General features: G+C 55.8%; 4 protein-coding genes across 4 annotated transcripts; 3 read left to right on the plus strand and 1 right to left on the minus strand.

Annotated features, from left to right (window-relative positions):
- Positions 1–1,193: 1,193 nt before the first annotated feature.
- B0H18DRAFT_1006409 (uncharacterized protein) lies at positions 1,194–7,484 on the plus strand (the record flags this gene model as incomplete). Its single annotated transcript, XM_048028649.1, has 19 exons — positions 1,194–1,244; positions 1,658–1,732; positions 1,791–1,799; positions 1,974–2,348; positions 2,372–3,007; positions 3,058–3,329; positions 3,394–3,728; positions 3,784–3,800; positions 3,850–3,942; positions 3,995–4,651; positions 4,743–5,149; positions 5,184–5,188; positions 5,254–5,450; positions 5,508–5,630; positions 5,685–5,760; positions 5,819–6,304; positions 6,360–6,785; positions 6,842–6,904; positions 6,954–7,484. The coding sequence occupies 19 exons, from the start codon at positions 1,194–1,196 to the stop codon at positions 7,289–7,291; spliced, it is 4,641 nt and encodes a 1,546-aa protein (XP_047893718.1). The 3' UTR covers positions 7,292–7,484.
- A 264-nt stretch (positions 7,485–7,748) lies between these two features.
- B0H18DRAFT_1118979 (uncharacterized protein) lies at positions 7,749–8,467 on the plus strand (the record flags this gene model as incomplete). Its single annotated transcript, XM_048033882.1, has 5 exons — positions 7,749–7,791; positions 7,848–7,882; positions 7,972–8,037; positions 8,095–8,130; positions 8,186–8,467. The coding sequence occupies 5 exons, from the start codon at positions 7,749–7,751 to the stop codon at positions 8,465–8,467; spliced, it is 462 nt and encodes a 153-aa protein (XP_047893719.1).
- A 178-nt stretch (positions 8,468–8,645) lies between these two features.
- B0H18DRAFT_1006418 (dynein associated protein-domain-containing protein) lies at positions 8,646–13,459 on the minus strand. The gene is made up of 21 exons (XM_048028650.1): positions 13,105–13,459; positions 12,927–13,038; positions 12,554–12,858; positions 12,096–12,498; positions 11,937–12,036; positions 11,794–11,885; positions 11,697–11,743; positions 11,609–11,629; positions 11,441–11,551; positions 11,269–11,384; positions 10,859–11,195; positions 10,731–10,799; positions 10,601–10,677; positions 10,436–10,545; positions 10,377–10,400; positions 10,240–10,327; positions 10,062–10,182; positions 9,775–10,003; positions 9,570–9,725; positions 9,365–9,424; positions 8,646–9,309 (listed from the first exon to the last, which is right to left on the minus strand). Exons 1-21 carry the CDS (start codon positions 13,357–13,359, stop codon positions 8,792–8,794), a joined length of 3,351 nt encoding a protein of 1,116 aa, XP_047893720.1. The 5' UTR covers positions 13,360–13,459; the 3' UTR covers positions 8,646–8,791.
- Positions 13,460–15,089: 1,630 nt separating this feature from the next.
- B0H18DRAFT_1006430 (uncharacterized protein) lies at positions 15,090–20,384 on the plus strand. The gene is made up of 12 exons (XM_048028651.1): positions 15,090–15,426; positions 16,442–17,404; positions 17,468–17,659; positions 17,712–17,986; positions 18,043–18,181; positions 18,239–18,249; positions 18,305–18,475; positions 18,540–18,551; positions 18,609–19,535; positions 19,589–19,717; positions 19,771–19,948; positions 20,015–20,384. Exons 1-12 carry the CDS (start codon positions 15,216–15,218, stop codon positions 20,071–20,073), a joined length of 3,267 nt encoding a protein of 1,088 aa, XP_047893721.1. The 5' UTR covers positions 15,090–15,215; the 3' UTR covers positions 20,074–20,384.
- Positions 20,385–20,551: the final 167 nt, after the last annotated feature.

Genomic DNA, 20,551 nt, shown 5'->3' on the forward strand with positions numbered 1-20,551 from the left:
TTATCGCAATACAGCGTGTCGATTGCCTGGAGCTGGCTGTGGATGTGTTGCTGGAGTTCCAAGTCCAGATGCGGCGGTGCAGGCCAGCGGTGCGCAGCCTTTGTCTCATTCCTGGCACGCCCTTGTGACACTTCTGTATGTAGTGACGTCGTCTGAAGCGAGCAGCATACTAGCATTGCAACTTCCGAATCGGAACTGCTGCATGGCAGCGTAACGGAGGCTTCGAAGCATTCGCAGCGCCTTGAGCGGAAGCCATCTCATTCGAATCCTACCCCGCATTCTATAAGTATGTGCATCTGGCCTCTGGCGCAGTCTTCCGTTCTGCTGCGATCTGATAACAACAGGCTCAGATACACATGCGTGAAGGCTTTGCGCGCAAGAACTTGTGAATCACTCGACCTATGTGCGACCGGGATGCGCGAACCGCCGACGCGCGAACCGCAGTTGACTCTCACGTTGCGGGATGTGATGCGGTCGACACCCATTACTCGCATGCGGGCACTGCGGGCCTCCATTCAATCGGACAGACACGACACAGACCGCAGACAGTACGCGCGCGCGCAGTGCAGCACCACCTAGCACCACTGGCACACAGTAACAAGCATTCCGACGAACGTCCGAGCGCATCGGGTCCTTGACTGAATACTGAAGTGAGACCAAGAAACCTGAATAAAGAGTTGCCCATATGTGCTGACACCATAACTCATCGCTGCCAGCAGGCGACCTGGACTCAGATATTCCTTGGCACCGAAGTTGCCATTTCAATGCATGATTGGCCGTTGCATCGACATCGATACACGAGTGTCGACAAGCTGAGATGGTACAGCTTATTGCTGTCCAAGTACGTAATACCTCACCCTGACTTCAGCATCAGTGATCTGTCGCGCCGGGCGTCTTCCTCGTTTATCCAGCGTCCGCGCTTGGCATTGCACAGAGAAATAAACGGCCCAGGAACGGCCGCCCTCTGATTTTGTACAGCCTTGCCGTGTTTGACGGTGTACTGCTTGTGTACTGCTTAGCCAAAGGGCCTGCCTGCCACTGGCCGACACACGCCTCCAACACGCCTCCTGTCTCGAAAGCTTGGTTCTGCAGACAGGCAAACCCCCAGTCCGCACGGACCGGACTTGCAAGTACGTTGTGCACAGCGAATTGACAGACGCGTGAGAGTCGATGCAGCGGCAGCAGCGCCCAAGATGGACTGCGCCAACTTGTGCTTCCGCCCGGATCCGCCGCCTCCAGGAGATGTCAGATCTGTCTGGTGGTTGCTCGGCTGAAAATGGCCGTCACGTCTGCGCACGGCCTATAGGGGATGGCTGTCCTCTTAGTGTCCAACCTTTCTCTTCGTGCGCGCGTGTCCGCCCCCTTCTTACTGTCCTCCTGCCGTCGTTTTATCTGTTTCTTCCGTGCAGCGGACGTTGGAACTTTACATTATTGCATTTCATAGGGGCCGCAGGGGTTTAACATTTTAGGGTGCGTCTTAGCATAGGGGTTCGAGACAGCGGACTGCACACGAACGACACGTAGGTGCGTCCTCAACCCCGTGCGTGTCTGCAATGAAGAGACTGCGTGCCAAGCTGATCATTCCTTAGCCACATTACTGTGCAAGGCCGCAGGCTTGCTCGGGGCACATCTCCCCTCCTCCTTAGTCCCATAGCAGCATGGGCACACTCTTTTGGAGACAATTCTCGTTCTAGTGTGGAAGAACTTCATCGTACTCTCTAAGCACCCTTGGGTATGGTTTCTCCCTGTAGCATGTATATGCACGTATGACTGACCATACTTGCTTCTAGCTCAATCTTGTCCGATGTCTTTATTGCCCATCGGTTACGCTGTTTTTCTCTCCAGGCCCATTCTTCTGCATAAGCCTAACAATGTGAGTCTGTCTCTCCGCTGAATGGTGTCACCAGTTTCATCTGACTATGGACCAAGTTTGGTTTAGGTACCGCAGTACCCGTCCCTCGGCTGTTGAGCAGTATGACGGATCCCTACCTCTTGTATGGGTTGACGGCACCAACGCCACCGGTACACCGTCTGCGGAAACGATCATGAAGAACGTCATGCTCCCGTTCAACTCCAAGCAACGTGCCAATGTGAAACGGGTAGCAAGCCCCGACCTAGTCTCGTCGATGTGCCCGGAAAACTTCATTGGTCTCTCACAATGCTACGCGGTCGTTGTGTTCAACAACCTTCCCACTGTAGGCGACCCTCAAAGCGTACAGCAGCAGTTCAACTACACCCTCCGTGCCGACAGCGGGCTCGTCTTCATTGACGTAGCTAAGCACACGAGCAGCTTCGAGGAGCGCGTGATGCCACTTCAGTGGGCGGTTGATAGCGCATATATCGAGCTCGTAACGTCCGCAACTCCATACAGGCCCTCGAATGGCCCTTCACACGTGAGGACAACACCGAGCAGTACACCGCCATTCGCCTGAGCTACCTTCGCGGAACGCGCATGATTCTTGTCGTCGCCCACTTCATTGCATTCGTCGGGATCGCGTACCAACTACCCGGGGCATTCGCCGGAGAGCGGGCGAACCTCCTGACGAGCCACATGAAGGCGATGGGGCTCATGGATTCTGCTCGCATCACTTCCTGGCATTTCAGCATGTCGCTCGTGAACCTCCCCGGATGGATAGCTGTCGCGGTCATATGGCGCTTCCGCATCTTCACAGCGACGAACGTCGGCATCACAATCCTCATCCACGTCCTCCTAGGTCTCGTGCTTGCGAGCTGGTCCTTCTTCATTGCGGCACCGTTTGGGAAGAGCCCGCAGCTCGCTGCGATCGTGTCTGCCGTCGTCGCGTGCATCCTTGCCATCGTCACACTTGTCATCGGGAACGTGAGCAACGTCGTCGCGGTCGTCCTCACCCTGGTCTTTCCTCCTGGGTTCTATATCTTCGCCATTCGCGCCGTGGTCGGCTTCGAGCTGCACCAGGTCGGTGCGAACTTGGTGAAAGGTGATCCGGACAACAATGTGATGCTGCTTCCGGTCATCATCGCCGCGATTGTAAGTCCCTCTCCGATATCCACCTGAGGCTGTGCTGAAGGACGATGCAGGCCGACATTCTCATCTGGCCATGCCTTGCAGTGATGCTGGAGCGCTGGATGTACGACGCGAAGAACCCAACGAAGCCATGCTGGGGAAAGCTCACCTCGGCCGAGGAGAGAGCACCGTTGATGCCGCCGGATGTAGCCATCTCCATTAAGCATCTGGGCAAGGACTTCAAGACGTCTAGTTTCATGAGGCGCAAGAACGTCGTCACTGCTGTGGAGGACCTCAGTCTGGACATTCCCAAGACGGGAATCTTTGTGCTGCTCGGATCCAACGGGTAAGTACGGGTAGGCTCTGTCCGCCCACTTTAACGTACACTAATTCGTGCATATATTCTATAGAGCGGGCAAGTCCACAACGATGTCAATTCTTGCGGGCCTCCTCGGCCGTACCCGTGGAAGTATCACTTTCGAGGGCGGCGTCGAACGACCGCCCCTTGGCACCATCGGACTTGTACCGCAGAAGAACGTGTTGTTCCCGGAATTGACGTGCTACCAGACGCTACGAGTGTGGAAGGCCATCAAACCGCCCAGAGATGGCGCGCTAGACGAGGATATCGAGCAGCTACTGCGCGACTGTGACCTTGACAAGAAGATCCACTACAATGCCAGTGCGTTGAGTGGCGGGCAGAAGCGCAAATTGCAGTTGGCGATTGGAATGGTCGGGGGTTCTCAGAGTACGTTCATTATGCCGTTTATGGCGATTGATGCTGACACAACATCACTGTCTAGTCCTGTTGGTCGATGAGGTAAGGATGTGTGCACTCGGAAGAGATGGCGATACTCATCTTGTCATAGTGTACTTCTGGGGTGGACCCGCTCTCTCGACGCGCTCTGTGGAAGATCTTGTCTTCTGTCCGACACGAAAGGACAGTCGTCTTCACGACTCATGTACGTCCGAGACCATTACCTACGCGCCGGGGAACTGATGACCGTGCCGTAGTTTCTCGACGAAGCGGATCTGCTCGGTGACACTATTGCGGTACTTGCCGCCCCAGGGAAATTAGTCGCCCAAGGTACACCAGTTGCGCTGAAGTCGCGCCATGGCGACGGCTACAGTGTGCAGGTGTCCTTCGACACGGAGCAGCCGCTAGAGAAGCCTTCTTCTGACGCATCACAGCTGCTGGATGTCATCAGGCCCTTCGCCCCTACCTGTTACGCTATATCGTCGGGACTTACGGAAGTCAGTTACGTCCTCCAGACCAAGGATCCTTGGGTCGTCCACAAGATTCTGGAAGTCATCCAGCAGGAGCATGACGACGGAAGACTGCAGTCATACTCCGTGACGAACACGTCTATGGAAGATGTCTTTTTAACGCTGATGAACGCTGATCAAAGACTCTCATCGGACATGCATCCCAAATCGCTGGATGGGTCAATGTTCTCGACGCCGGACAGCACTCTGAAATCAAGCAGAGGCCTCTCAGAGAACGCGTATCTTCGCTCGTCCACGTCCAGCAGCGTAACCTTGCCGGTCCTCTCGTATGAGAAAGCTCCCGAACTCGATCTGACGAATGGTCGGCGGAAGTCAGTATTCGGCCAGGCGTTGACGGTCTTCTACAAGCGTTGCCTCATCGCGCGGCGCAGCTGGCTGTCCCCGGTGCTCATGATCTGATCACGGCAGCAGGGGCGTCGATCCCGCTGTGGTTCCTATCGGTCTCGTTGCTCCGACTTGCATACTGTCGTTCAAGGCTTCATATTCTTCTCCGCTCTACCTTCCGCAGTACCAACCTGTCTTCCCCTTGTCGCCTGCGATCCCAGGAGCTCAAATCCTCCAGTATCCCCCCGGCCTCATCGAGACGCTCGGACCTTCCTTCTCGAACATCCCGGTGCATCCCTTCAATGACAATGCGAGCTTCGTCGACTACGTCAATCAGAACTCTCGCAATCTCTCCATGGGCGGCGTGTCCATCGACTATGACACGGGCGCCACACTTGTCGCCTGGGAGGCTACACCCCCAGGATCGACAGGACTGAGCCTGCTGAATTTGGCGTCGAACCTGCTGTACAATCACGCGCTCAACGAGACGAACCATGTCGCGACGCGCGTGATCAATGCTAATTCGAGAAGCTGGTGGGGCTTAACTCCGGGATCCTGGTGATGCTCAAGTTCATGGCTTTCTTCGGGGCAGCGCTTGTGAGTAATGCCTCTCATTTGCTAGTTTGGTGGTTTCTCACAATTGTTTTAGTCGGTGTTCCCAGCATTCTTCGGACTGTATGTTTCGAAGGAGCGACGCTCTGCGGTACAGGCTATGCAGTTCTCCAACGGCTTGTCAAATCCCGCTGGTCTCTGGCTTGGACATCTTCTATTTGATTCAATATTCGCCCTATTTATCGCGACCCTTATCATTGTTATATATGCTGGCGCTTCCAAGGAGTTCGCCGCCCTACCCTTCCTCGTAAGTCATCATTCGGCGTTGGTACATGGTTGTCTAACGTCGCATCATGTCATCCAGTGGCTCGTCTTGGTGCTGTACGGCGTCGCCGGTGCATTATTCTCGTACTGCATCTCATTGGCTGTCCCTTCACCTCTCGCGGCTTTCGCAGCCTCTGCCGGCTACCAAGCTGTCATGTTTTTGGTATGCTGACCATGATTACCGGTCGGTCCCAGTACTGACTAAATCTCGTCTTAGCTCTACCTCGCCGGTTTCCTTCTTACTGCAACCTATGCTGACGTGACCTCCGAGAGTCGTGATTTGACATACATTCGTCAGTGCCATTCTGCCATGCAATAGAACGCTACCTCATACTAAATCCATGCCTACAGACTTCTTCGTGGCCATCTTATCTCCCATTGCCAACGCAGTGCACGCTGCATTTGTTTCCCTAAACCTGTTCTCCCTGCTCTGCACAGACTCCCCAGCCACCGCGGCCTCCGAAGCCATGCCCTCCCGATTCGGCGGCCCAATCATCTATCTAGTCGTCTACATCTTCGTGCTGTTTGGTATCCTTGTCTGGGTTGACTCCGGGGCAGTTCTTCCCCGCAAGAAGACAGCCAAGGCGGCGACGTCCGCGATCGTGCGGCGGCTCAGTCGGAAATCGTGGCAGGCGGGCAACAAGCGCGACGTGTACGAGGAGGCGATGAAAGTCGCGACGTCCGACGACACGCTCCGGGTGCTTAATGTCGTCAAGGCATATGGAAGTCCGGACAACCGGGTCGTGGACAATGCGAGCTTCGGGGTGTCGCAAAATACGGTGTTGGCCCTCCTCGGTCCCAATGGCGCTGGGAAGACGACGACGTTCAATATGATCCGTACGTCTTCTTCTCTCTGCAGTACTTTAACTGCTCACAGTTGAGTGCGTTATAGGTGGCGATGTAGCCCCCGACTCCGGCGACGTGCTCATCAACGGCATCTCCATAGTCAAGAACCCGCGAACGGCCCGCCTCGCTCTCGGCGTCTGCCCCCAGTTCACCGCGATCGACTCCGAACTCACAGTCCGAGAACACCTGGTCGTCTATGGTCGTCTGAAGGGGCTCAAGCCCGGCTGGGAGCTCGAGCGCAACGTCGAAGCGCTATTGCACGGGACATCGCTGCATCAGTACGCGGACAGGTTGGCTGCGAGCCTATCGGGCGGAAACCAGCGCAAATTGGCTCTGGCCATTGCGCTGATGGGTAACCCGGCGGTGGTGCTCATTGATGAGTTCTCGTCTGGCGTGGACGCGAAGATGAAGCGGGATATGTGGGAAACCCTCAGGAGTGTTGCAGGCGGGAAGGCGATCGTGATCACCACACGTACGTCGTATACGTCTGTTGCTCTACATTGAAATACTAATGTTGGTAAATTGTAGACTCTATGGAGGAAGCATCTGCGTTAGCGACCAAAGTCGGCATCATGGCGAAGAAGATATTGGGTATGTCGTCCTGTATTGGCATATTGCTCTCAATCTGATTATTCTGCAGCTGTTGGGACCACAGAGACTCTGGCCGAGCGCTATGCTACGTACGAAGTCCACTTCTCATGTCGGACACGAGAAGAGATCGTCAAAGCACGAATGCTCATGTCACAACTACCTGGCGCGCGTATGGCCGACGATGTGGCGACGCGCTTCGAGGTGCCAGTAGGCGAAGAGATGTCGCTCGCGCGACTGTTTGGTGTGCTCTCCTCACAAGATGAGCTCACTGAGTTCTCCATCGAGAAGGCGGGCTTGGAGAGCGTCTTCTTGAAGGTCATTCGGGAAAATGCTGTACAGGAAGAGGACTCACGGACAAGCAAGAGACAATGGTGGAGAATATGCTAGCATCTGTTTATACTCATGAACTTGCTTTGTTATCGCTGTTTTGGACTCTCACCCACGCACGCTCTCTACGTTGGATGTGGATGCTGTCTTAGCTTTACTTGTAGAATAATCTCTGTGCATACTTTTTCCATGGTAATTAGAGCTCTTGTACGTATTACAATCATTCATTGCATCCACGATCCGCCAAAGCTGACAGAGGGGCGCAGTAGCAGGTGGACGACGAGTGCGAGTGCGCGGTGAGTATTCGGCGCTCAGGCTGGCGTGTGCCAGGGCCATCCTCAGGTGCCATTTCGATCCACATTCTCAGCACCAATCACACCCACGAACGTTGGAGCGTATCTCCCACCGGCTGCCCGACGCCCTCTCTCTTCGCCTCATCCGTCTCATACTACCTGTGAGCCCACCAGCGACCCATATCCCCCGGTGGAACTTATTCACCCGTGTTCGCGTCACCACCATGTCGAAGAAAGCAGTTGATGTCGTGGAAGAGGTAGAAGATGGTGTGTGCGGAAAGTCACGGTCTGTTCGATGTAGGTTGACGAATGCTATCGCGCAGAGGGTGAGGAGAGCGACGAGTACGAGGTCGACGAGGTACTTCTATCCCACTCCTTCTCTCGCGTGGCAGACACGCGGCCCAATCGAATTGGATCTAACTCCTCGCCCTGATCTTTCTGAACTAGGACGACGACGACGACGAGTACGCCGAGGAGGAGGTCGAAGAGGAGGAGGGGGCGGAAGCTGGACCTGTGCGTACACCGCAACACATATGGGACTAGACCTCATACACCCATCCTTTATCGCAGAGCGGCAAGGACGGCCTGACAGCATTACTGCTTGGTGTATGTCTCATGATAACTTGGAGACGAATACATGTTCATCTAACTACGCTCGCAGGGCAACGGAGCGGCAGCCGAAGATGCTGAAGAGGACGAAGATGAGGAGTACAGCGAGGAAGTCGAGGAAGTGGGTGCAAACGGTGCAGCCTCCGACCCTCCTTCAGTATCCGGCGTAAAACGCGGTCGCGACGAGGACGATGTCGAACCCGAGATCAGGGCGGGTACTACGCCGGGTGGCGAGCTGGAGGGAGACTACGGGGAAGCGGATGAGCTGGGCGGCGTAGTCGCCGCTTCCGCGACGAAGAAGGCCAGGACTGCTGCCACTGAGGACGAGCTGTGAGCGCAGATGGATGATATGTTGTAAGATATGTTGTGCCTTGACTTTATTGCTAAACTTGCAGACAGTAATGACGTCGCCCCACCTCATAACGGACTGAAACGTATCCTGTACTTTACACACCTGTACGAACTTCGAGTGTTTGTGTCGCGAGAATGATAAATATCCAAGCGAGCCGGACATGCAGATGCAGGATCAGATATGCATAACGACTGACATGAGGGTATATAACAATGTGCAAACTACTGCGTAGGATATAATCTACCTGAGAGTGTGAGGCATCGGAAGGGGGAAGTGCATAAGTTATCCAGTGAACTGCCGTCGGCATCACCTCACCGCATACGCACTAGTCCGCTCCAGCAAGCCCTGCAACCGCCGCCCGAGCCTCTCACCCTCCATCTTGCGCTTCATCACCTGGTACGCTGGTGTCTTCTCCTTGGGCATCCAGTGCTTGCTCGCTTTCTCGCCCTCGCGTTTCGCACGCATGACGGAAAGGTCAACCACGCGCGGGGACGAGGTGTAGTTGATGACCTCGCGGTAGAGAAGCTTGGACTCTGCCGTGAGCGTGCGGAGGGTCGGCGGGGGCGGCTCGTCCGAGTCGGAGTCCTCGGAATCAGAGAGCGTCGAGGGTACGAGCGGTGGCGTTGGCTCGCGGCTGACGGGCTCGCGTAACGGTGGTAACGACTCGATCTCCCGGAGCAGATCCTGGCCCTTGAGGTAGGAGTTCTCCGTACGGAAGTAGCGGACAGTGCCGCGGAGAGCGTCGATCTGCTCGAGCAGATATGAAGTTTCGAGGCTTCCTTCGACAGCAACCGTCTCTTGCTCTGCCGGCTGAGGTCCAGTGGCTATTGAAGAGGTCAGCACCATACCCTTGTCATCTGACTTCCTCAGAGAACTCACGTTTACTCTCTGTGGTAGTCACCGCGGCCTTGAGCTTGGCATTATCCTGCTCAAGGGCGTCTAGATCGGCCTGAAGCTGCTCCATCGCCTCCTCATACGCCCGCTCCTGCTTGCGGGCCTTCATCAACTCGTTTCGAGGTCAACGATCGTGTCGCCTGCTTCTTGCTTGCCTCGCTGCGGCGTTCCATGAGCTCGATCTTGATACCCGACTCCTGGATCTGCTGGTCGCGCGTCCGGAGCGTGCGCGCGAGAGCCTGCAATTCGTCGTTGAGCTGCGCGACCTTGCGCTCGGCTTCGACGTTGATGGCGGTGGCAGCCTTGATATCCGCGACGCGGACAACCCAAGGGGAAGTGCCAGAGACTACGCGCACGGTGAGTGGGGAACCAACAAATGTCTGCTGTCGACTTACTCTTGAGCACATTCTCGTTCTCCACCGCCGCAGGAAGCAACTTGTTCGCCTCCTGGCTGACCTGGGTGATAAAGTCCGCGACCGACTCCCAAGAAGAAACGTCGTCTTTCCGACCTTGCCCAACAGAGGCTCTTGCAGTCTGCTGCACGAACGCCAGTACGCTCGATAGCTTGAACGGTGTCTTATCCCCACGAACTTCGCCGAGATATGGCATAACTAGTTGCGCAAGCTATAGCGCATCGACCACAGTTAGTAGAGTGGGGCCAACCGATGTGCACACGACTCACAGAGAAACCGAAGTTGACGAGTTCAGGAGTGAGGTTCGCTAGACCTTGAAGCTGGGAGACAAACTGCGCTTTCAACGCCGATGAATCTTGCGTGAGGTCCTCCAGCCTCTTTGTGAGTTTCCTGAAGACACATCAGTAATTGCACCGCGAGCGACTGGTGGTCTTACTTGGACAGAACCGGGCGCTTCTTGATTGGTCGAGCAGCCGTTGCAATGGCTCGAAGAACACAGCGTTCGGTTCCAGTTCACCAAGATCAACCTCGACATCTGCGCGATGCGTCAGAAGCCAGTATTACGTGATATGACACTGCGTTACCTTCGTCCTTCAAGATAGCCGCAACTGACGTCTTGACAAGACCCACCGCGGCGGCAAACATTCGAAGTCATGATCGCAAGCGAGGGCCATGCCATGTTCACGCTCGCCCAGGTCGAACTCGTAGCCGTTGAAATACGTCTCCGCCAAATGATCAAACTGGGCCTGCATCCTGCACTCTAGTATCAGCACTGGCTGAAGCCTTGAATGAACGACAGAAACCGTACTTCGCTGCATCGTTCACACATTCCACGTCCCGGAACTCTTCGCGACGAAGCAGATCGATATGCATGTCTATGCGCTTCTCCATAGGTGCGATGTCTGATACATGCGGCCGATGTTCAGGAAGGACTCGACGTCGCATCGGCGCAGGACCGAGGCAAATCGTTTGCAAATCGTGGACAAGCTGGACAGGCGTCCTCGCATCTTTCGCACACATCAGCTCGGCGGAGCATCGATAGATGAGCGGAAGGTACGCACCTCACAGACACCACAAGCACGCTAGACACAGCTCCGTTAAGAGACTCGGGCAGGTTATGGTTCTGAGCAGCCACAGTGTTGATGAGGTCCAACTTCAGCGCCAGCCGCTGGAAGAACAGGTAACAGCTTGTCGCATCCGTGTCCGACTCGACATAGACCTGCGGTAGGTACGGTTGTATGATGCTGAGCAGCTCGTGAGCCTCCTTGGCTCGATGCGCTTGATCTCGAGGTCGATGTGGCGGCCTGATTCTTGGAGGCGCTGGACTGCAGTTAAGGTTGAGCGACATCATTGCGGCTGTCTGTGAGGCTGCCGTGACGGATTCTTGTGGGCATTTTGCGTTTCTGCCCGGAGCGTGTCCAGCTCCCTGTCATCTAATCAGCAAGCATGCCATAGAGCAATAGATAGAACACGAACGTCTGGAGCTGCATTACCAGTTCCCTGAACCGGACGATAGTACCCTCGAGGTCCTGGCACGCTTCCTCGAGGGAGGCGATCTTGGCTGCCTGCTCCCGAATCAGCGTCTCTTTTGCCTCTGTTGACAAACAGTGAGCAGACGGTCAAAGAGACTTCATAACGAGCAACAGACCGATCTCTCCTGCATCGACTTCTCCGTCTCGACGTGATTCTCCTCGAGCTCATCGTTAAGTTCCCTGAGCGCCTCTAGGTCCTCGATGGTAATGCGCATTTCTTCGATTTTCTACGCCGCGGGACCCTTAACTGTGTACGCAGCCACGCTAAGTACAATCTTACTTACCTCGCCGAGCATGAGGTTGCGCTCCGTGAGTGTACGAGCATCTCTTCCGCACCCAGGGCATCGTCAAGTTGCATCTTCAGTTCTCGACCTGCACCTCGGCGTTGGTCAACTTATAGAGTGCCTCCTCGTGTTGCGCTGTGGCAGTCGTCAGGGTCATACTGCAGGAGGAGAGCATTTGCGCCCACCTTGCAATTCGTCAAGAGTACCGACGTCCTTCTCCATCTCAGCGATCCGCTTGCGGTTCTCGATCTCACTCTCTGACGTGATATCGCGTAGACTGCATGAAAACAGTCAGAAAACGGGCATGCAATAGTAGACATTGACATACCGGACGAGTGCTTCCTTGAGACGTTCATTCTGCCTCTCCAGCTGCACGTAAGCCAGAGACTGCTTGATGTTGTTCTCTCCACCGTTGCCTTCGCCTTCGCCTGTCCGTAGGTATTCGTGGTGAGCAATAACACAAAGCAAGACCAAACAACGAGCGCACCTCCGCCCTCCCTCACCACCTGCAGCTCAACCTCCACCACCGCGAGCTTCTCCTTCACCTCCTCCAGCTCCGCCTCGGCCAGCTCCGCCCTCTCCTCGGCCATCTCCTTGTCCAACATCGCCATCTCCAGCTGCTCCTGCGCGTCCACGATGCGGTTGTCCGCGAGCGACGCGAGCTGCTGGGAGTCTGCGAGCTCACGGCGCGTCGCGATAAGCTCTGTCTGCTGCTGCTGGAGCTTCGCCTGCAGTTTCGGGCGGAGCGCGACGAAGGACTCGGCCTCTGCCAGGCGCGTCTCGAGCTCGCGGACGTGCCGCGCGTCGTCGGCGCGCTTCGCCTCCAGGACACGGATCTTGGCGCGGAGCTCTTGTGACTCGTCGTCTGGTGGTGGTGGCGCTGAAGGTTTCTAAGAAGTGGATGCTATAGCGGAAGACGGTCTCACGAGAGCGGAGAAGACTCACGACTGGTGTACTTGGTCGCTCTGGCTCTTGAATTACGACGGGAGACAGTGGCTCTGGAGAGTCCCCGGAGACACGGCGTAGGGACGATGGAGGCTGGACTGAGTGCCCGGACACCGACATGGGCGACGGTGCGAGACCTTTCGGGAAGAGCTTGGCCGGAGCATCTCCAGCAGCAGACTCGAAGCTGCCCTGGCGGTGGAGGGTCGGGCTAGCTCCCGGGTTGATAGAGGACCTCCGCGACAGCGGGGCGCGAGAATTAAGGGAGAGTGTACTAGTGCGCTTCGTTGGTGAGCCGAGGCGCTGGGCTAGGGGAGAGGTAGGGAGTCCGGCGGGTTTGCAGGGCTTGTGGCTCGTGGCGAGGAGGACGCGGTACGTCCTGGCGATGAGGGAGCGGTCCGACCGGGAGATGCAGGAGTCAGGCGTGCTCGTGCAGAACCTGTACTCCCTGTTCTTGCATGTCCGAGCCCTGGTCTCGCCGCTATAGGCTAAATGGGCCGTGTGTGAGCATGCCACAGGTTTCTGGAAGAACTCACTCGTCACAGCAGACGTACAGCAGCTACAGGCGGCGGCTCGACCGCGACGACCTTGACCTGGCTCGGCCTCACGAAGACACCATAATTCGGCTTGCACGTGAAGTACTTGATACCCTGGATGATCCCGTCGTTCTTGCCATTCCGCTCGAAAAGCTCGATACCTATCCACTTGCCCTGGGAGAAGGAGGTCGTTCCACAGAACCGCACGATCCCGCGGCCGGACGGGACCTCGACCTGCGCGCCGAGAGGCGGATCCTTCGCTGTTGCAGCCATGCTGATTGATGACCACAGCTACCCCGCCCCAGGTCAGACGGTGATAGTGCGCAGTGAGAAGCCTGAAGGACGTGAATGAACGGAAGTATTGAAGTAAGTATGTAGACCAGCGCGTTCGCCGTCCGACGACTCAGGCGAGCGCCAAGGCGTGTCGCGCGGTAGGCGCCTGGTTACCATTTACGGCAACTCTTCAAAGTCCAAAGCTTCATCAAGTTCATGATCAGCGTTGCTTCAGTCACGCTGCAGTTAGGACGTAGGAGCCTTGAGCGTGAGCTTGAGGCCCTGCGGACCTAGTTCTTTTGAACCAGTAGCAATTCAAGCCTCACTCTCCTCGATTAAGCATTTAACAGCAGGCATCATGAATGAATTGACCACCGCGAGGAACAATCGATTGGAATTCGATTTGTGCTGCCAGACTTTCAGGCTCCTTAATATGCTTACACAAGTAGCGAGGATCCTGGATTCGGGACACCTGAAGTTAATTTATCCTCAGTCTATGTAGTAATGTGTGAGCCCCTTATAATAACGGTAAGCTTCAAGTTGCTGGAGGTCTTTGATCTGAATATCACACACGGGTGCGAGTAAATGCCAAGTAGTAGTAGGGCCAGCGCGCGGCAGCGAGATTCATTTGGATTAGTGGGCAGGTTGCAATGATCCGCGTAGCCTTCAGCAGCCAGTTGCGGAGCGGGAATATGAAAATGAGTGAAGTTTGCGCAGCGAACTTTACCAGTAGATCCCGAGTGAAGCCCTGACAAGTAAGTACGTACTGTACTGGCGGCCGTAGCATGCATACCGGGCTTTCTCGCGCAGACCCTCTATAGTGTCACGATGCGCCATGTACACCATTCCGTATGTCCTGCAGATTTCGAGCGTTAAGTTGTCTGTGCATATCCTGCTTTCGGAGGCGGATCATCAATATCAACGTCACCTTTACGTTGAACCCAATGGTATGTCGGATCGCCGGCGTGATCTGAACCAACGTAGAGGCGGTTCGGAAATCTTACGTGCAGTCCTGCATGCCTCCCGTTACCCCCTGTTGTACTTGCTGTACTTGACAGGGGCCTTCTGATCAAGGCTCCTAACTCCATTCGCACCCGTCGCACGGAGGTAACGATTTGAGCGGGAGTCCCTGAGGCCAGCGACGGCGTGACAGCGGAAGCTAACCTATTCGACCTTTGGGTAGGGCAATTGAAAATATTACGTTGCATTAAAGGGGAATGAGTGTGACTGACTTGCACTGTGAAGCATCGTCACATTACGTACCGCAGTTGTTCCAGCCTGAGCGAATTTGAAGTGGGCACCGGCATGCGCAGGACGTTACGTATACGATCCTCCGACTCGACTCTCGGTGCGTTACACAAGGTTCCACAAGTGGTTGGATCTTGATCCGTCGCGTGGGAAGCCTAGACCGGTCTTTGCCGGGACAGGCCGATGACGTCGTGGTTGACTGGGACGCTCAGCTCAGCGCCATTTGGACGGCAGTCACGGCATGGACGTTGTATCTTACCTGAGAGTAAAAATGGTACTAAGGTACACGGCGACCAGCACAAGGAACTGGTGTACGGAAAATATATGACAAGACAGCCCGCAGCTGAGCGCTGAGGCCTCGCTGAGGCACGGCGCGGAAGCGGTGGCGGATCCGGGAAAGAGAATTTGGGATGAAAGGGGGACGCTGACATAAGCAAAGGACATTCCGTCATGGTTCTCAGCCGTGGACGCAATAGCCATGCCGCGTTGGCCATCTGTGTTACCCAGGTACCCTCACTAGCGCAGCACTGAGGCCGACTGGCCGTTTCTCTCACCCTTATGCCTCCAGATCCCGAGAGGCAGCTCGTCCCCCAGTGGACCCCCGAGGCATGTCTCCCCTCGCCATCCCCCATGTGTTCACCTGCTCATTCGATACTCAGCTCGTCGTCCTCTCCTATGCCATTTCGTGGCTCGGCGCGTACACCAGCACCCAAATCGTCATCCACGCCAAATATACCCGCAGCAAATGGGCGAAATGGTTCTGGACGTTACTGGCGAGCCTTGCGTTCGGGTTCTGCGCAATATGGTCAATGCACTTTGGTACGTGCTACATCTTGGTTGACTCGTTGAACTGCCTATCTCCGTCGGATTCGTTGTCTCTGCAACTTTCTTGCCTCTCTTTTCCATCTCTGGCTTGTCCAGTTGTCCGTGCCCTTGGCATGCATGCGTTCCCCTCCGCCATGCGACCGCTCGAAGGACCTCTCGGGGGACAGTCGCTCGCAGGTGCACGACTCTGCGCGCATGCACTTCTGGGGCATTGTCTACGACTTCGTACTCGCTTGCCTCGCAATAAGCGCCCGTACCACTCGTATCCGCCGAGCTGGTGATGCTGGCGGCATGACAGTAGAATGCGAGTGATAGCCGTTCATGACACCCTTCATTTCCGCTAGTTCGCCGTAGGATTTGAACTGCAGCGAGCCTGTCGCATTTGCTCGAAGTTTGAGCCTCATGCACCGCAGATCGACTGGCTATGGCACGGAAGTGGAATGGCTTCATAATTACCCGCCTTGTCGTCGCTTCACGCCAAGTCCCGTTCAGACACTTCTATGTTCTCCCCGCCTTGTCCCCGAGCGGGGGAAAGCTTTGTGGCCCTTGATCTGCAGTGAAGGCCCAGTTCACGTCCATCCCAACCACCTTCAGCTCGAGACAGGCTACGTATGGGAGACTCTGCTCAACTCTGAATCCTTTGCTCGCAGAGGAAATGGCAATGTCTTCTCAATCTGTCCGTCGTATCATGTTCTGAGGAGCTGTAGGCCCGCGATAGGTCCTTCCTCAGCGGATCTGCAGCGAATCTGCGCTGCATTGCTATCAAAGCCGTCGTGTCTGTTGCACAACTCGTAGGCGTCATATCGGAGGTGCAATGATCCGTTGGGATCATGACGGCTGCACAGAGTGTTTGACCCGTCTTTCATATGCTTGCTTGTGAGTGCGTACCCGGCTCCACTCTCTGCAATTGATTCATTGTTTGTCTCTCATCGTTCATTTTTCAACACCTCTTCCTCCGTTTTTGGCTCTCACTACATGACGCATACATTGTACTCACACCATTCCACAGTGGGGATGCTTGCCTGTCGAATGGATATCGCAATCGGATTCGACCCTTCTCTGACAGCCCTCTCCGCGATTGTCGCAGTCGCATTCACCTTCGCAGCTCTATCTAGTGCCTACGTCACGGACGCCATTGAAAAGTCGCATTTTGCCCGTACAGTTGTCATCGCTGTCCGTACCTTGCGCAGATGGATGTTCTCGTGTTGTCCCAAGTGGGATATCGAGGCAGGCTACGAGCAGCTGAGCAGCGAGGAGGACGAACGGCCTCCGCGCACATCACAAGACGTCCTGTCCCAGCAACTGAACGAGGACGCCGACATGGACTTGTACAGTGACGACCCCCTCGACTTCGCAATGCAGCACGACGGCGGCAGCAGCGCCTTCTACGAGCCGGAGACGGCGCCGCCGCACGCGCCGATCTTCTTTGAGCCGCCGTTCCGAGCTGGGGCCGCCCCAGACGTTGTTCAGCGCGAGCTCATTGCACAACGCGGACGACCAAGAGGACCAACGGCGATGACCCGAGCGAGCACCCATCCGGTCGCGAGGAGCACGACGCTTCAGTCACCCACGCTAGTCCGGCAACGGTCCCTGCCCCGGCCGACGGGGGCAAGCCAGGACTCGTCGAGCACGTCGAGTACGCTTTCGTCGGAGCTCTCGTCGGATTCGACCTCTCATCATCGCCCGCGCGCGAACTCGGGTACGGGTAGCGCACTAAGCGGGACGGCGACACTGCAAAGCAACGCGAGCGGAGCCACGAGTGGCAGCTCGGGGAGCTCGGGGAGTTGGGGCGACGTGCACGTCGGGCTTAGTAGGGAGGCGAGGATGCGGATCAAGGCGAGGGCGAGGGATCGGCCTGCGCCGGTGTTTGGATGGAAATACTGGATTGGTGTACAATGGAGGACGATCACGGCGTTGCTGGTTGCTAGAGCGGCGGTATGGGGGCTCGCGCTGGTGATGATGCATTACTGCGGTAAGCTGGTCGTTCTTACGTTTTTGGAGTGAGCATTGGTGGCTGATTATGCACGGCGTGAAGGGATGTGGGCAATGATCATACCTGGCGGCCGGATCTCCTGGCATATGGGTATTGTGGCCCTGTCGTATGTCGTTGCGTTTGCGGTGTGCCTCATCGCATGCACTACTATGGAGCATATGGAGGTGCATTTCGCTCGGCAGGTTGCGTTCAGCACCATTGCTGCACTCGGGGTGTGCTCAATGCATTATACCGGTGCGCATACAACCACATATGTCTTTCCCTAGCATGCTGATTTCTCCCGCAGGCATGGCCGCCGCAACCTTCTACACCTACAACCCTCCCGCGCCTCCAGGCCAAGCAGGGTACCCCAGCTACCTGCCCATGACCATTGTTGGCGTGGCCGTCTCCGTGTGTGTCGTTTCCAATCTGATCCTTGCGCACAATGCCATCATCGCGCGAAACAAGATGGCGGAGATGATCCTGACGAAGCGGCGGCTGTGGCGGATCATGGCGGAGAAGGAGGCGGCAGAGCAAGCGACCGAGCTGAAGCAGCAATTCATCAGCGTTGCGAGTCATGAGGTGCGTATGAAGGGTGTAGATGACGTTTTATGCTCACGTCGAGGAATGCTTGGTAGATACGGACTCCGCTGCATACAGTCAACGGGTACTGCGAGTTGATGGCACGGACGCCGCTGGACGAAGAGCAAGAACTATACGTCTCAAGCATCCAGCAAGCGTGTCACGCCCTCAATGTCATCGCAGGGAACGTCCTTGGTAAGCATTCTCGCACGGCCCATCCATGCCGTTCCACATACTGATAGGACAATGCAGATTTCAGCAAGGTTCGTAGGCGGGCGAGGTAGCGTGGCTCACCTGCTTATTTTTGCCTCCGTATAGCTTGATCGCAACAACGCAGAGTTGTCTGCCAAGCCCGTGCTCATGAAGCTGCGCAAGGTCGTCGAGGACGCCGCACGGATACAGCCCAACCAGCCAAATGTAGAGATTGTGGTGTCGGTTGCCGACGATGTGCCAGATACAGTGTTCTTGGATGATACGTACACATTTCGGGTAGGTTGCTCATCTAGTAGCCGTTTGTGGCGCGCCATGCTGACAGCCGATATCTTATTTGTAGGTCCTCATGAACGTGAGCTCTAACCATGACAAGGGCCACAGTCTTTCGACTGAACTTGACTTCCCTCAGCTCCTCTCCAATGCGCAGAAGTTCTGTGAGAAGGGCTACATATGCGTGGTCGTGCGATTGCGTAAGCCAGGCCAAGTTGTCTTTCAAGTACGCGACACGGGCGTCGGCATTCCTGCAAGCTTTCGCGGCGCGCTCTTTCAGCCTTTTCGGCAGGCGGACCAGTCTCTTACGCGTCAAAAGCAAGGCACGGGACTTGGACTGAGCATTGTCAAGCACCTGGTGTCCCGCATGAACGGGTCTGTCGATGTGGAATCCGTTGAGGGAGAGGGAAGCACGTTCAGCGTCAGGTTACCCATCGGTCTCCCCGGCCAAGATCAAGGGACTACGGAGGAGCCGCTCTTGGACATTGTAAGCGAGCCACCGCAAGCATCGAGCCGCAAGCGGATACGGGTCGTGCACAGCGACAAGCGCGTCGAAGCTCTGTTCGTCAAGCTCTTCGCCGACCATGGTTACGCGTCGGTATATGGACTCCAGGAGGCGTCTGTACAAGAGATTGTACGAAATGCCGATGCAGTATGGGCGGATATCGAGAGCATCTCCTCGTCGGCTCTCCTACGTGCGCTTCTCTGCGCTCAGACGTCTCGTCCATTTCCTGTATACGTCTTGCATACCGACTCGCACGATATGTCCGTTTTGGAGCCCGAGCTGAGCGCGGCGGAGAATGCGGTATTTCTCAAGCGGCCACTTATCCTGCATTCACTGAGGGAGGTCCTCGAGGCTCCCGAGGCCCACATGGGTGGGCATCTCCAGAAGGAGGCGCCGAAGGTGCGGTTCGCGATCCCGGTGGATGCGGAGGCGGTCACTGCGTTGCGAAAGGAGAAGTTCGTAGAGAGGTCTCCGGGTTCTGAGAAGGCGGAGGAGGGCTTGGAGGTGATCGAGATGGAGCCGAAGAGGAAGGATGTCGTGTTGCTTGTGGAAGACAATATGGTGCGTGGTATAGTCGTGTCCGGTCCGTCAGGATCACTCAGAAGGGCATGTAGGTCAACCAGCGGCTAGGATGCAGGCTGCTGGAGAAGCTCGGATACGAGGTCGTCGCCGTGAACGATGGCCAGCAAGCTGTCGATGCGGTTAAGCAACAAGCGTTCCATAGCTGTCTAATGGACTGTCAGGTAAGCGGTCACCGAGTCCTCGGTAGACGGTATGTGCTGATAGTAGACTTGAGATGCCTGTCATGGATGGGTTCTCTGCCTGTCGGAGAATCCGAGACATGGAACGTGAAGGCGCAATCTCAGGGCACCTGCCCGTCATTGCGCTGACGGCAAATGTCACGAGCGAGAGCGAGCAACGATGTCGAGAAGCAGGGATGGACCACTTTTTGCCTAAGCCGCTTGTCATGGCAGGTGCGTTCTCTCGACTTCCATATTCATGGTGCGCTGCGGAGGTGCTAACGACAATATATATGGTAGACCTCGACGCTGTACTTAAAGCCCAAGGAAGGACTTCTCCGTACCGATCTACACTTTGATATCCCTCAGTATATGTATCCCGCACCAGTTCGTGTTGCTGTCATCTCGCCTCCCACTGTTACTACACATTGTCGCTGCTGTCCATCGCATTAACTTAAATCCTATTATCAGAAAACAACCTATCACGCATACACGGACTCGACATTTACTCATTTACTGTCTCAACCAATCAGTATATATGCACCATATCTGTATCCCTTACTAGCTTCCGCTGAGAATGCATTCCCATGTATCGATCACTATCAGGGGTGTCTCCTCGCGTGTGTAGTACAGAACAGTGACAAATCACAGTCGTGATGTTATAATCGAACGGTACCGAAGAGCTGCGACGGGACTTGCTAGTTCCGAGCCAGGGGATTTTGTCTGGACGAAGTAGCGCATCATAGGAGACTCATTGACCGTGATGATGGTGAGGAGGCGGAGGAGGAGGCAATATGTTAAGTCTTTCGGCCTGCAGTCATGCTATGGTATTCACCA

Source organism: Fomitopsis serialis, assembly GCF_022376445.1.
Source record: "Fomitopsis serialis strain Sig1Antser10 chromosome Unknown B0H18scaffold_31, whole genome shotgun sequence".
NCBI classification, from domain to species: domain Eukaryota; kingdom Fungi; phylum Basidiomycota; class Agaricomycetes; order Polyporales; family Fomitopsidaceae; genus Fomitopsis; species Fomitopsis serialis.

Bases quoted from the DNA above. Each gene is read 5' to 3' on its own strand.
- B0H18DRAFT_1006430 (XM_048028651.1), top strand. From the start codon at position 15,216: ATGTCTCCCCTCGCCATCCCCCATGTGTTCACCTGCTCATTCGATACT. The intron at 17,405-17,467 runs GTAAGCTGGTCG...CACGGCGTGAAG, and splicing joins GGTGATGATGCATTACTGCG to GGATGTGGGCAATGATCATA. The intron at 17,660-17,711 runs GTGCGCATACAA...TTTCTCCCGCAG, and splicing joins GTGCTCAATGCATTATACCG to GCATGGCCGCCGCAACCTTC.
- B0H18DRAFT_1006418 (XM_048028650.1), bottom strand. From the start codon at position 13,359: ATGGCTGCAACAGCGAAGGATCCGCCTCTCGGCGCGCAGGTCGAGGTC. The intron at 13,039-13,104 runs GTACGTCTGCTG...CGGCCCATTTAG, and splicing joins AGCCGCCGCCTGTAGCTGCT to CCTATAGCGGCGAGACCAGG. The intron at 10,183-10,239 runs GTTCTGTCCAAG...ATGTGTCTTCAG, and splicing joins GACCAATCAAGAAGCGCCCG to GAAACTCACAAAGAGGCTGG.